At 39.4% G+C, this 12,533-nt stretch overlaps 1 protein-coding gene across 1 annotated transcript; it reads left to right on the top strand.

The window, feature by feature from the left end:
• The first annotated feature begins 268 nt into the window (after window positions 1-268).
• Window positions 269-12,461, top strand: LOC139147010 (amine oxidase [flavin-containing] B-like). The gene is made up of 18 exons (XM_070717861.1): window positions 269-347; window positions 1,006-1,112; window positions 1,470-1,564; window positions 2,395-2,532; window positions 2,804-2,908; window positions 3,402-3,606; window positions 4,080-4,117; window positions 4,865-4,928; window positions 5,118-5,203; window positions 5,346-5,429; window positions 5,885-5,972; window positions 6,717-6,807; window positions 7,493-7,537; window positions 8,090-8,147; window positions 10,613-10,707; window positions 10,879-10,990; window positions 11,250-11,312; window positions 11,686-12,461. The coding sequence occupies exons 2-18, from the start codon at window positions 1,067-1,069 to the stop codon at window positions 11,818-11,820; spliced, it is 1,548 nt and encodes a 515-aa protein (XP_070573962.1). The 5' UTR covers window positions 269-347; window positions 1,006-1,066; the 3' UTR covers window positions 11,821-12,461.
• Window positions 12,462-12,533: the final 72 nt, after the last annotated feature.

Below are 12,533 nucleotides of genomic sequence, written 5' to 3'. Positions count from 1 at the left end.
TTGCAATCAATTTCACCCTCTGGTTTATATCGGGGTTTATATATATATGATACTACGTATACTTCATGCATTTAATGACACTCTCTGATATACAGACACCCCTTGTATAATACACGGTAACACGGTATCCTTATCAACGTTAGAGTCGAGTTTTGGACATTACAATGAAACAGAGCAAGTAGGTCGCTTCGAACAGTTCATGGTGCACAGAACAGCTGATTCTTGAGGTAAGCCATGTTTAAATTGTGCCTCGCTTAGCGAAACCCCCGATTCGGAACCCCAAGATTCAGACACTGACGTGAAGAACAAATTCCCTGACTTTAAGCGACTGCTGTCTTGGTTGTAAGGTAAATTGTGCTACATGATGTTTCGATGAAATCTTCTCAAAATCTTCACTATGTACAAATATACATCAGCCTATCTTGACGACAATTCTCAGTCTGTTCCGTAACTCACCACGGAAACATTTGGTCATTAAACTATCGTGGTGGGGTGGGGCGGCGCGGGGGGGGGGGGTAGACACTGTATTTACCAGACATGAAGTCGTCTACATGTATGTTCGTGAAGTTAATGATGTGAGAAGAGATGCTTTCCTAATGACGCAGTCCTTATCAGCCCTGCCTTGGATACGCCATATCTAATGTAGTAAATTCATCAATTTTAGTATTGTGACCTCACAATTGCCTATACACTTGATGCAGTGTTTTACTGCCCTGCTTGTAGAACAGACATTCCTGTGTAGATCGGTAGGTAGTACTACCACATTTCGTTTGCTAACATTGAAATTAAATGGACACTACTTCTGAAAACCACAACAACTTTGCTATCGTAGTCTTGACAACCTTTGTACAAGTGAATAGCTTAGGTCGATCTGAGGTCACCGAATGGGAACTCATAGTCAGCTCTCCATCCGGTACCAATGTTTTACACCCATGGGGGCGATATACATGTAGATCATATCACATGTGCCCAAGGTTGGTATTATATGACGATTTGTCTTCTCAGTTACACAAACCAAGTGTTGTGTAATCTGCGTGCCCGAGAAATTGCGAGAACTTGACGACAAATGGAAGAAAAAAGAGATGTAATAATCGTTGGAGCTGGTATTAGTGGTAAGTACAACGTTGTAATAATCATAATGAAACACTGAGCTGGCAGACGGTGGTCAGCGTAATGATTTAATATTGCTCTCAAATGTAAGCGATGTGGTAATCTTCATATTTGCAAATTCAATGTCGGCGCCAAAGCAAATGATTTTGCATAACGGATTGTATCAGGGATAGTTTGGCTGAACTCGACAGTTAACGCAAAGCATAACATACCTTCACTGTTCCTATTTCGTGGTTCACGAATTTGACAACTATATACGCAACTGTTCCAGTTTCTCCATGGTTTCCGACTACAAACACGGATCGTGGTTCTCTTTTCCATGCTTGCTTGAACCTCACACGCTGATCGTCATTTCACAGGTATGTCAGCAGCCAAGCTAATGCACGGACTCGGCCTGAAAGTATTAGTACTTGAAGCCAAGGACAGAGTCGGTGGCCGGACCTACACGATGAGGGTACGCACATGACGGTGACGTATATCGTTTTCACTGCCGTAAAAATACACAATACATAACATTGTACACACGGTTTTTTCTCGGTGGTAATAAAAGTTCCCAATACTGTCTGTGCTTGCAAGTTAAGGTAATATGCGCCTCGAAGGTAAAGACTTAATATTTTGCTCAAACTTTTATCCAAGAATTATTAAACCATTTTTCAAAATCAAGAATAAAAATCAGGAGTCACCGTGCAAATTTTGTTACAAAAGAAACAAGTACCCTAGATTTATTTGAAATTTAACATGGCCGCCATGCCTGTGTTAACTGTATGGAGAAAAAAAATCAATTTTCAATAAAAACTAAGACGGTGAAAGTTTTTTACTCCAAGGGCTTCAAAGTGAGCCCTCCACAAGTGATAGGTCAGAAAAGAATTGTTTGACAGTCTATATATCCGTCCCCGAGGCGCTTTCTACCTTAATGTTAAACAGGGGCTTTTGATTAATTGATTACAAAAGGGAAGGAAACATTCGCTTTGCACCACCATATAACACTACTCACAGCAGCTGCAGTTTAGAGCAAAACTTTTCAATTTAATATTTATTTGCCCACCGTCCAATGTATACTGACTGAAGAGGGTTAGTTGCAGCCAAACTTGAATTGCTATGATAAGCCTACATAATATAGCACCATAATGCATCACGATTTACTAACTGCCCGGGAACTTTTTTCCGAAAATCATGTATGAAGTTCATTCTAGAATGGCCGTATCTGCCCAACGAAAACTACCCACACGGATTTTCTGCAAGTATATCTCCCCGCTTATCTGCTCATTTTATTTCTGCACCCAGGATCCGAGCTATCAGTACGCAGATGTCGGGGCAGAGTACATCGGTCCGACGCAGAATAGAATTCTGCGCATGACGAAGGAGCTAGGAATTAAACACTTTAAAACGTACGACGAAGGAATGGGAATCATGGAATTAGATGTAAGGGAAAACGTGTTGAAATTTCTGTGAGGTTAGAGGTTGAAGAGTAGAGTCGGGATGCGATTATTGCGTTGCATGCAAATCACTAAGAGCAGAATGTGACCCCCGTGACAGCTTTCGGAAACTCCGCATTAGAGTTGAGTATTTTCCCATATCGTTCATCAAATTTCATATCTTTAGTATTGCAATTAATACTTACGCTCTCTCAAGGGCCAACAATGAACTGAACCCCAACTGATCACCGCATTTCTTCTCATGATTCGTTTGTTAGGGTGCCACTTACAAAGTAACGAACGAAACGCCACACGTCAACAGTTTGACCAAACTTCTGGACATGAACCATCTGACGAACGCCATCGACAGAGCAACGGAAAAGGTAAAGACTTTCTCTCGTATTATTGCCAAAATAATAATTTTTATTCAACCATCTCCCATATATTTCTACACAAGGCTTGGAATGAAGGTGGTTTCAAAAGTTTCATACTAAAAAATATATAGTTACATTAACTAAACAGCATATGAAGATAGGAATGTGCATGTAATAGCAAAGAACAGCTTCCTTTCGAACTAACAGTATTTTGCCGTATGATTGCCAGGTATATTAATGTAGTCCTTACGTGAACGTAATTGCATTCGTATAAGATAAGAAAGGGGGGCAATGGGTTCAATGGCAGCTAGAGTCTGTTCGTCACGTGCGTTATTTACACTGTCCTCGAGCTTTTACCGCTAATAGTGCGGTGTTTCTTGTTTTCAAACCGTCGCTTTATTCCTAAACAACCTACTCGCCGCTAGCGGGCGCTAACTACCATTCAGCGCGCGAGAGGGAAAAGATCTGGCCTTATACCATTTCTACCTAACGATTACCACAGTTATCGCTTGAGGATCCTTGGAATTCGGAAAATGCCGAGTATCTGGACAGCATTACAATGGACGAGTGGTTCAGAAAGACGCTGTGGACAACGACAGGAAGAGAGTTGGGACGTGTGGCGGTAAACATGCTCACGGGCCAGGAACCTGCACTCATTTCGGCCCTCTTCTTTTTATGGTACATCAAATCTGGCCAAGGTATTTACAGCAATATCTTCCTTTTTTCACAAATTTGAAATTTCAAATGATGTTTACTCGTAGGATACGTCATATATATAGAGGAAAACTTGAAAAATGTTCATAAAGACGAACGAAATGGTTTTTTTTCTCAGTAACCTTTCTTTCCTATGACGAGTTCACTATATTTCTCAGGGAGCGAGTGACGATTAGTGGATACCACCTTCAGATACAAATTGAAAGGGTTTTCCGCGGTGGCTGCTGGCTATGTTCCCTATGCCTAACCCAAACGACTCGTTAGGTTAATAGTGACTACTGCAAAACGCTGTCTGTTTTAGCAGACCCTTTGAGATCCAAATCAAAAAAATAAATGTTAGCTATTCTCGTGTCTTTTCAAATGAAAACTTTACATTCTCCTTATCGTTGAATTCGAAGCATATAATTCGTTCAATAAGCTTTCTGTTTGTCGCAAGACGTCCACCTGTCTTCTTTCTTCGTTTCAGGATTTAACAGTATAACGAAAGTCAAACATGGAGCTCAGGTGATGAAAAAGCGTTACTGTTTTTAATAAGAAATTGACGTACTGTCAAAGGCACATCATGATTTATTACATGCCTCGATGTGAGTGCAAATCAGTGCATTGATTTGAATAGGAACATCCGGGGAGTTAGCGGGCCGATGAACGATGTACTGACCGGTTTCCATGGTTACCCGGTCCAGTGAAGCCCTTCGACATTTTCGACGTCAAAGTAGACGCTTAACGCTAGATGTAAAATATCCATGCGCGCACTTCTATTTTGATTTTCGTTAAAATCTGTTTGATGCTGGTCGATAATGGTAAAATTGTTTGAAAATGCCCTGCATGTAACTAAATGTCATATAGCATTAACTGTGAAGAGGCATGTAATAAAAATATTATTGCCTGAATACATGGGTTTATGTGCCCTCGCAGCAGGAGACAATTTGCCCTTCAGGCTTCGGGCAAATTGTCACCCGAGTGCTCTCGGGCACATAAACCATGTATTCACTGCAGGGAATAATACATAATCCAGTACTTAATGAAAAAAAATATTTGTTACAATAACCTCGAACATTCACAATCGTTTTGATAAAACCCTGATTAGACGTACAGTTTTGCCACAGATGATTCAAACATACCCGTAATTCTCTGTTTCATATAGTCTCCGACAGGTCGTTCTCTGCTTAGCATCGATTGGATACAATTTCACTCCGTGTTTGATGTTTCTCTTCATGGCCCAGGCTTTGTGCTTGCTCTTTTACCCTTTAGGAGAGGCGCATGGTCGGCGGAACAATGCAGGTGCGCGAAAAGATAGCACAACTTCTAGGAAAAGGTATGTAATCCACAAACCTTCAAAGCCTGTCATTCACAGGGAAACACACACTCTGAAATCATCTCAAATAGAGCAGTCTTCACCGACAGATGGCGCTGTATGATGACATTGTTTGCCGATGACAAAATTTCTTTCAGGATGATGACTTCAGTTCGATACGCTTATCGATTACATTTCGATGTCTTTCAGATGTCCTCTTCAACAGTCCTGTAGTTTCAGTTGAGGATGACGTTGAGCAGGTAACCGTGACAACCGGAGATGGAAAACAGTACAAGGTATGTAAACAGTCGATTCAGATGCAGGTGTTTCCGAAGATGGCACCATGTGTTCAATTTTTCCACCTGATCTAGCCTTAGTTTAATCCCTGAACAAGTTATGTGACAAAATATGTAGCACTGTCCCAATGTTGTCTTTCAGGCCAATCACGTGATCGTCGCCCTGCCAATACTGTTGCAGTCCAAGATATCGTTCAGCCCGCCGTTACCTGAAGGCAAACAAAAGGTGGGTCCGCTCTCTTTCATTTTCTCGGAATCGAAAACCTCAGTGTTATCGCTGTCATTTTTCATGATTCTCACAACCATCATAACAACAATCGCTATTAACTTTACAACTGTCATCATTAACCTCCCCGTCGTCATCATCATCATCATAGACCCGAAATTTGTATCAGCACCGCAAACATTTATGGAACATTTGTTGTCTTTATTACACTACACAATGGTAAGAAGACAAGTATCGCTGACTCTTATGTTTACATACCTTGAAACTTATCGGCCATATTACTAACAGTAGCTATCGCGTCAAATGAAAGTTAGGACTATGCAGTCCATGAACAATTTTAATAGTAACCTTGATGGGAACTGTTGAATGGTCTAAAAGCATAAAACCAATCGACTGTCTGACCAATTTGAATATTCGTCGAACTTGACCAAGCCCAATCTGAAATCTCTCTTCAGCTGATAGATCTCATTGATGACAACACGCTGTCGTTGCCTGGAACAAAAACGATACTATTTTACGAGAAGCCGTTTTGGAGAGAGAAAGGTTAGTCTCACTAGATTAAAAGAACAACGAAGCTACGTCACAATAAAGTATATTTTGTTTTCTTGTAAGATTTGTTGTGTAACACCTTGCAAACATAGCTTGAACGTGAAATTGAAAGGATGGAAAATATTTCTATACACCAAAGCTAATCCACCTACCGAGTACATAGTCTTCTTCTGACACGTGATCCTCATGGTGAAAGCAGTTACTCTGCACCGATGTTGGTAATATTGCCACTACGAATTAAGTGTTAATGATTTTCTTTTGTTAAGTGCGGCGATTTATCAGCACTGTGCTTCTACTCTTCGTGAACGAGTAAAACGAAGCAATCTTATGGAGTCTCCTACACTAGCCCATTAGTCGCTTGGCAATTCTCGGGCTCAATCGTCTATATGGTAGTCTGCTGATGTTTATTCTTTCAATTTAATTTAGTAAATATGATATTAATATGTTCACAGACTTGGTGCTAGTCTAGGAATCTCCCATAGGTTTTGAACTGACAAGTATTTCGGAGTTCACTCGAGTAATATTTGAACCAAAAACACCCCTTTGATTTGTACCAGAGAAACCCTGAGGCTCTTGAACTGTGCTATGGAGTCACCGTGAATTAGAGTCAGGAACAATAGTGATCGAATTTGTTAGGGACTCAAATGCCTACATGTAGTTCTGAATTTCTGGTAATTTTATAAGGTAAAGAGCCTTGACGCATTCTTTGGCGTTTTCTAATCCTCCTGCGGTCATTAGGCTTTAATGGCGAAGTGCTGAGCAGTGATTCATTCGTCAAGGGATCGCTTGACGATACAAAAGCTGACGGATCGTTACCGGCCCTAGCAGTGTAAGTGGTAGATATTCACTATTTACTCACACTGTGTAGTATACATCCAAGCGTCCTGGTCTTGTATTTTTTAAATTCCGCCCGCTACTGAAACTTATAATGCTACGTTGACATATGTGACATGGGATCCGATGGCTCAATGCATTTTTTGAAAACTGACGGTAGCAAGCGCTGCGATTTGTCGGGCAAATTTACCACTTATGGGGGGGCTCATTTTAAGGCTCTTAGAGAAAGAAAAACTTTCACCGTCTTAGTTTTACGAAATTTCAAAATTTTATTTTTACCCCATAGTGTTAACACAGGGTTGCTGGCCATTTTGAATTTCAAATATCGCAAAATGTTGAGTAATTTGTTTCGCTAGTTCCAAACTTTGCGTGGTGACCTCTGATTTTTATTGTTGATTTGTTAAGAGAATGGTTGAAAGGTTCATTTAGGAAAGTTTGAGCAAAAGTTTAAGTCTTCCACTTTCAAGGCGCATACTACCTTAAAGCCAATTGTCGCGGGTTAATGAAGGGACCTCTAAAATTTCGCAATACAATGAATCCACAAAATATTTATATGATGCCAGAGCGAAAATGCACACAGAAACTCTAGCGATTTGGGTTTTATTTGCCAGGTTCTCGCCATTCTTTGAATATGTATAAATGTTAGTGTGACACGTGTTATGCCTTTCTATTCTTCACAGGTTTGTCGATGGTATGCCACTCCAGTCTCTCAGTGTTGAAAAAAGGTAAAGTTAAAGATCGAAAGCCATCAGGGAATTAGACTGTTTATTATCATTTGTCAAAAGAGTTCCACAGGGACAAACAGTCAAAAGGGCATCATGGTTACATCATCATATCCGGGTCAATAGCCCATCTATCACCCCGTGTCTTTTGTGAGTCAAACTCATGGGGTTGTATTCATATATGTATGTAAACTTATTGTCCACCCGACAAGCGAATTGTTGATGTCCACGTTTGACGTCCACTGTCAACGTAACATGACATAATGTTTTCACACGGTCAGCTCACTTTATTGTTCTTGAACATTTAGTAAAACTATAAAAATATGCCTCAGACAACGATAAACAATTGACAACATGTCGAGAGAGAAGTACTACTTTGTAAACAAGACAATACAGGCCTATAACACAATATACATATTTGGATACATAAACTTACTGTTACTTTACAATATTGATTGCGACTGGAACAATTAGAACTGTTCATATAGAATGTCATAAACAGTACCATTTTGCGTACGCTTTCTCTTTCATTGACAAGTTTCTAATCTTTCACAGACACAGGAAAATTTGTCAACATTTCGCCAAACACTTTGACGCCGAAGAGGCCATGCATGTACGTTTTCAGTCTTTCTGGTAAAATTTTACAGAGATCAGAAATAAGTTACGCCATGATCATTATTTCTATTATTTCCATTATTTCTATTATTTCGTATAAAAATATTAGATGAGATGAATAAAACACACATATAAGTAATACGATGTGTATATATATATATATATATATATATATATATATATATATATATATATATATATATATATATATATATATATATATATATATATATATATCAGCGTGTTCATTTTTAGCCGGATGCCGGCCAAATTGACCGGCTACTTTCGTATTTTGGCCGGCTACTTTACAGCACTGTTTCGCTCTCTGGCCCGGAAATTCTGGTTTTGATAACAATAATTAGATTTTTTGGTGGTCTTGCAAGCCGCAGATAATATTCAGAAGTGCCGATGTGGCTATATGTAGTCTAGCAATTTACGCGGTGAACTTGTTGCTATCACTGTAGTACCGCGATCAGCGAACGTGTTGTACTATACACTGGGCATCGCTCTCGAGGTCAACCTCGCTCGCCCGATCACAGCCCGAATTATTCCGACGTTCACATCGGGTATAGCCGAAAATTGGACTAACATACAATTACGTTATTCCCGCGAATAGCCGACCATTTCCGAATGAAGCCGACTTTTGTTTCGCTCAAACGCGGAAGAGAAAGTCGACGCTTGAGAGCTTTGGTTTTCTGCGTAAGGGTAGGGCCTAGTCTGATGGGTTTGGTAGGTTTTTGATCAAATCTAAAGCGACCACAAGTTACTGAGTCTCACTGTTCATACTTTCGAAACGCACTTCAATCTATCCATGGTCGATCACGATGTCAATATTCAACTCAAGTCGATCGACATCGCGCTTTGTGGAGGGCTGTGGTTGTGTGCATCGCGGAAGAGAAAGTCGACGCTTGAAAACTTTGATTTTGTGACTTTGTCTGTTGGTTATGGGAGGTTTAGGTCAAATCTAAATAAACAAAAAATTACTTGGTCTCACTTTTCGTACTTTTGAAACGCTACGTCGATCACAGTGTCAAATTTCAGGTCGACCGATATCGCGTTGTGTGTACTGTGTTACAATTGACTACCAGTGTTGTACAGGCTGGCGTTCAGTGTCGTTTATAGTTTGAGGTTTTATCAAACATGAACACTAAAATTTAGCTCTCTTTTTCAATTATATTCAACATCAGCAAAAAATCAATAATCAGCTCGCGGATTCGTTTTATTGTGAAATTAGTACAGTGAATTAAAATCACTGAAAATTGTGTTCCTACAATTCATTGAATTGAATAAACTCTTTGATTTTACTGTATCTTCAATCAAGTTTATTTAAATCAGTAAAACACTTTGTACAGCCAGGCTGGTCAGGATTCTAGCGGATCGTTACCTGGGTTGTGAAAACCCTAGGCCCCATTCTACGATGTATTTCAAAATGTTTGTTCAAGTCATGAGCTAAACATAATTCTACACAACAGTCTGGTGAAATTTTGCTATTATCCTTGTCAACTGAATGTAGTTGACAGGCCCAAGAGATATCAAATTAATTTTTCTGACTTTTTTTAAAACTTTATCCCTTGAAAACATGTTGTAATTGCAATGATAATGATTATTATGTATGCTGAAACGGTCTTTAATACTGTACAAGAATGCATAAAATTACTCCAAAATGTCTTCAAAATTTAAAAATTTCTTGCCCACCCCCGTCCCTGAAACCCTCCCCCTTTGTGTATGTTGAAATAGCCTTTTATACACTGTATAAGAATGCATGAAATTGCTCAGAAATGTCTTCAAATTTAAAAATAATCCTTAACACTCTCATGCTGAAATGGTTTTTCATACAGTACAATAATGCATGAAATTACTCCAAAATGTCTTCAAATTTTAAAAATTTCTTGCTTTCAGGGAGGGGACCCCCTCCCTGAAACCCTCCCTCCTGTGTGTATGTTGGAATAGCCTTTTATACACTGTATAAGAATGCTTGAAATTGCTTAGAACTATCTCCCCCCCCCCCCGCCCAGGGAACCTGGTTGCACACATTAGCTAACCGCCTACTTTTCTGAATTTCCGCCTACTTCAAAATTTTTGAGAACCCTTATATATACATATATATATATATATATATATATATATATATAATATATATATATATATATATATATATATATATATATATATATATATGTGTGTGTGTGTGTGTTGTGTGTGTGTGTGTGTGTGTATAAGTATGTACGTGTGTCTGTATGTATCGTATGTATGTATGCATGCATGCATGCATGCATGTATGTATGTGTGTATGTATGTATGTATGTATGTATGTATGTATGTATGTATGTATGTATGTATGTATGTATGTATGTATGTATGTATGTATGTATGTATGTATGTGCATGATATCTGTGCCTATGTACGTATTACACACACAACAGATGATAAAAAACGACAATATTAAAATATTTCTCCATGTAGCCAGTAAACATTGTTGAATACGACTTCATCGAAGACGAGTATACAGCTGAATGTGTCAACGTCTTGCCACCGGGTGCACTGACTAGATATGGCAGGTAAGATGCAGAAGGCAAGCTTTACAGTATATTACCTTTTTGAATTTTGAAATGAATAAGAAGCGATATGAAATTGTTTTACCAGATTAATAACAGGTACTGCAATAACGTAAAAATGAAATGAAATGAAAATGTACACTGTCAATTTAATGACTGTTATGTTATCTATAGGTATATACGATCGCCTCACGGTAACGTTTACTTCGCCGGCACCGAAACAGCGACGCGATGGGCTGGTTACATGGACGGCGCCATCCAAGCCGGTGAACGCGCTGCCAGAGAGGTAAGATTCTTCCGAGGGATAGCGACAGCATTCGGATATAAATAGGTTTGTCTTAATGGTTGTGTGTGGTCAATGTGAAGGCTACTCTTAAATTTCTGGGAACTGCAAAATTTAAACTTGACAACATAGTGATCGTTAATTGTGAATTAAAATCGGATACGACAACTGGTCAAAGACCATGACCGACGGCCATACAAGTTTCCTGGATTTCATAACCTCGATGAAATATTCAACTTGAAGGTTAATTAATTTTTATCAGATACTCCACGTGATGGGTCGAATACGTGCCGATGAGATATGGCAAACAGAACCGGAATCTGAGGTACGTAACGTACGATGTCCTGTTTATTCCGTAGAGTTGGCCATCGGATCTTTTGCAGATCGCCGATGTCAGAAGAACACGTGATCTTGGCCTGGTCAGCGTCACAAGACGGTGACACAATTTTGTTCCCACGTGATGTCCTGACAGTCACGAAAAGAATAAACTATTTTCGAGTATGAATTCTTTTCAAACTCTTGGTATCTCGTTTTGATATCGTCTTCCATCCTACACTCTGTTCGAGTACAACAGTCGCGTAATAAATTCGTCTAGAGAATAACAAACAGTCTGTCGTCGGAAAAGCCTCTATGGCTGTTCTGACTTTTTTCCTGTATCTTAACTATAAGTTGTCTTTTTGTGCTATGTCTTCTCGCAGGATGTCCCCGCGGTACCTGTCAATGCTACACTGGTAGAGAAACTGCTGCCGTCCGTGCCGGGCTTGCTGGTATTCCTCGGTGGGATTGCAGTGGCTGTCGCCATTGCAGCAGTCGTTGCCATAATATTGAAATAAGATCAGCACTGAAGACTTCAGGACCGTCTCAAATGAATGGGCGTGTATGATAATCTAGATCATGTCCAACAATATAAGATTGTGCATCATCATTATTCATATATCTCTGGTCTATATTCCAATTTGAAGTGCAAATAGTCAACCTGGCAACCCTGTTTCGTAAATGCAACTTCCTGTCGATATTTTCGAGAATGCACTTCCTGGTCAGCGACAAATCGAGAAACGCCGCAAAAATTGTGCTATACAGTCCCTTGATTTTACGATTGGCCATCAGTTTTGTGGAGGGACAGTGGTACAACCATAGACCCTCGAGAAAAACAACCAACAATTGTGGCTCGATAGAGCTGTGAACCAGTATACCAGTATATATTGCAGTATCTTCTGCTGACGTCATTTAAGGAAAGAATCATCGTTATATTTTCTCTCTTACGGCCGGATTACTCGATTCCTCCGATGAATCCGCGAGAGTTTTGTCAGTCTTTGACTCCTTATATTAAAAGTTATTGCCCAAAGAAATTTACCGACAACAAGATTTTGATTAGCATCCATGTATTAGTTACTCTTCACATTGATTACAAGGCTACAATATCCGTCGATCAATACTAACTAGTATCGGCAATAAATAACTTGATCATATCGTATTTACCTCCAGGCATTGCATTAATTTATGAAAGGCACACACAATCACGTATATACATATTCATAGATACATA

The sequence above is a fragment of the Ptychodera flava genome, chromosome 13, assembly GCF_041260155.1.
Source record: "Ptychodera flava strain L36383 chromosome 13, AS_Pfla_20210202, whole genome shotgun sequence".
NCBI classification, from domain to species: Eukaryota; Metazoa; Hemichordata; class Enteropneusta; family Ptychoderidae; genus Ptychodera; species Ptychodera flava.
The sequence above is the reverse complement of the archived record's forward strand: the minus strand, read 5'-3'. Positions and strand labels throughout refer to the sequence as shown.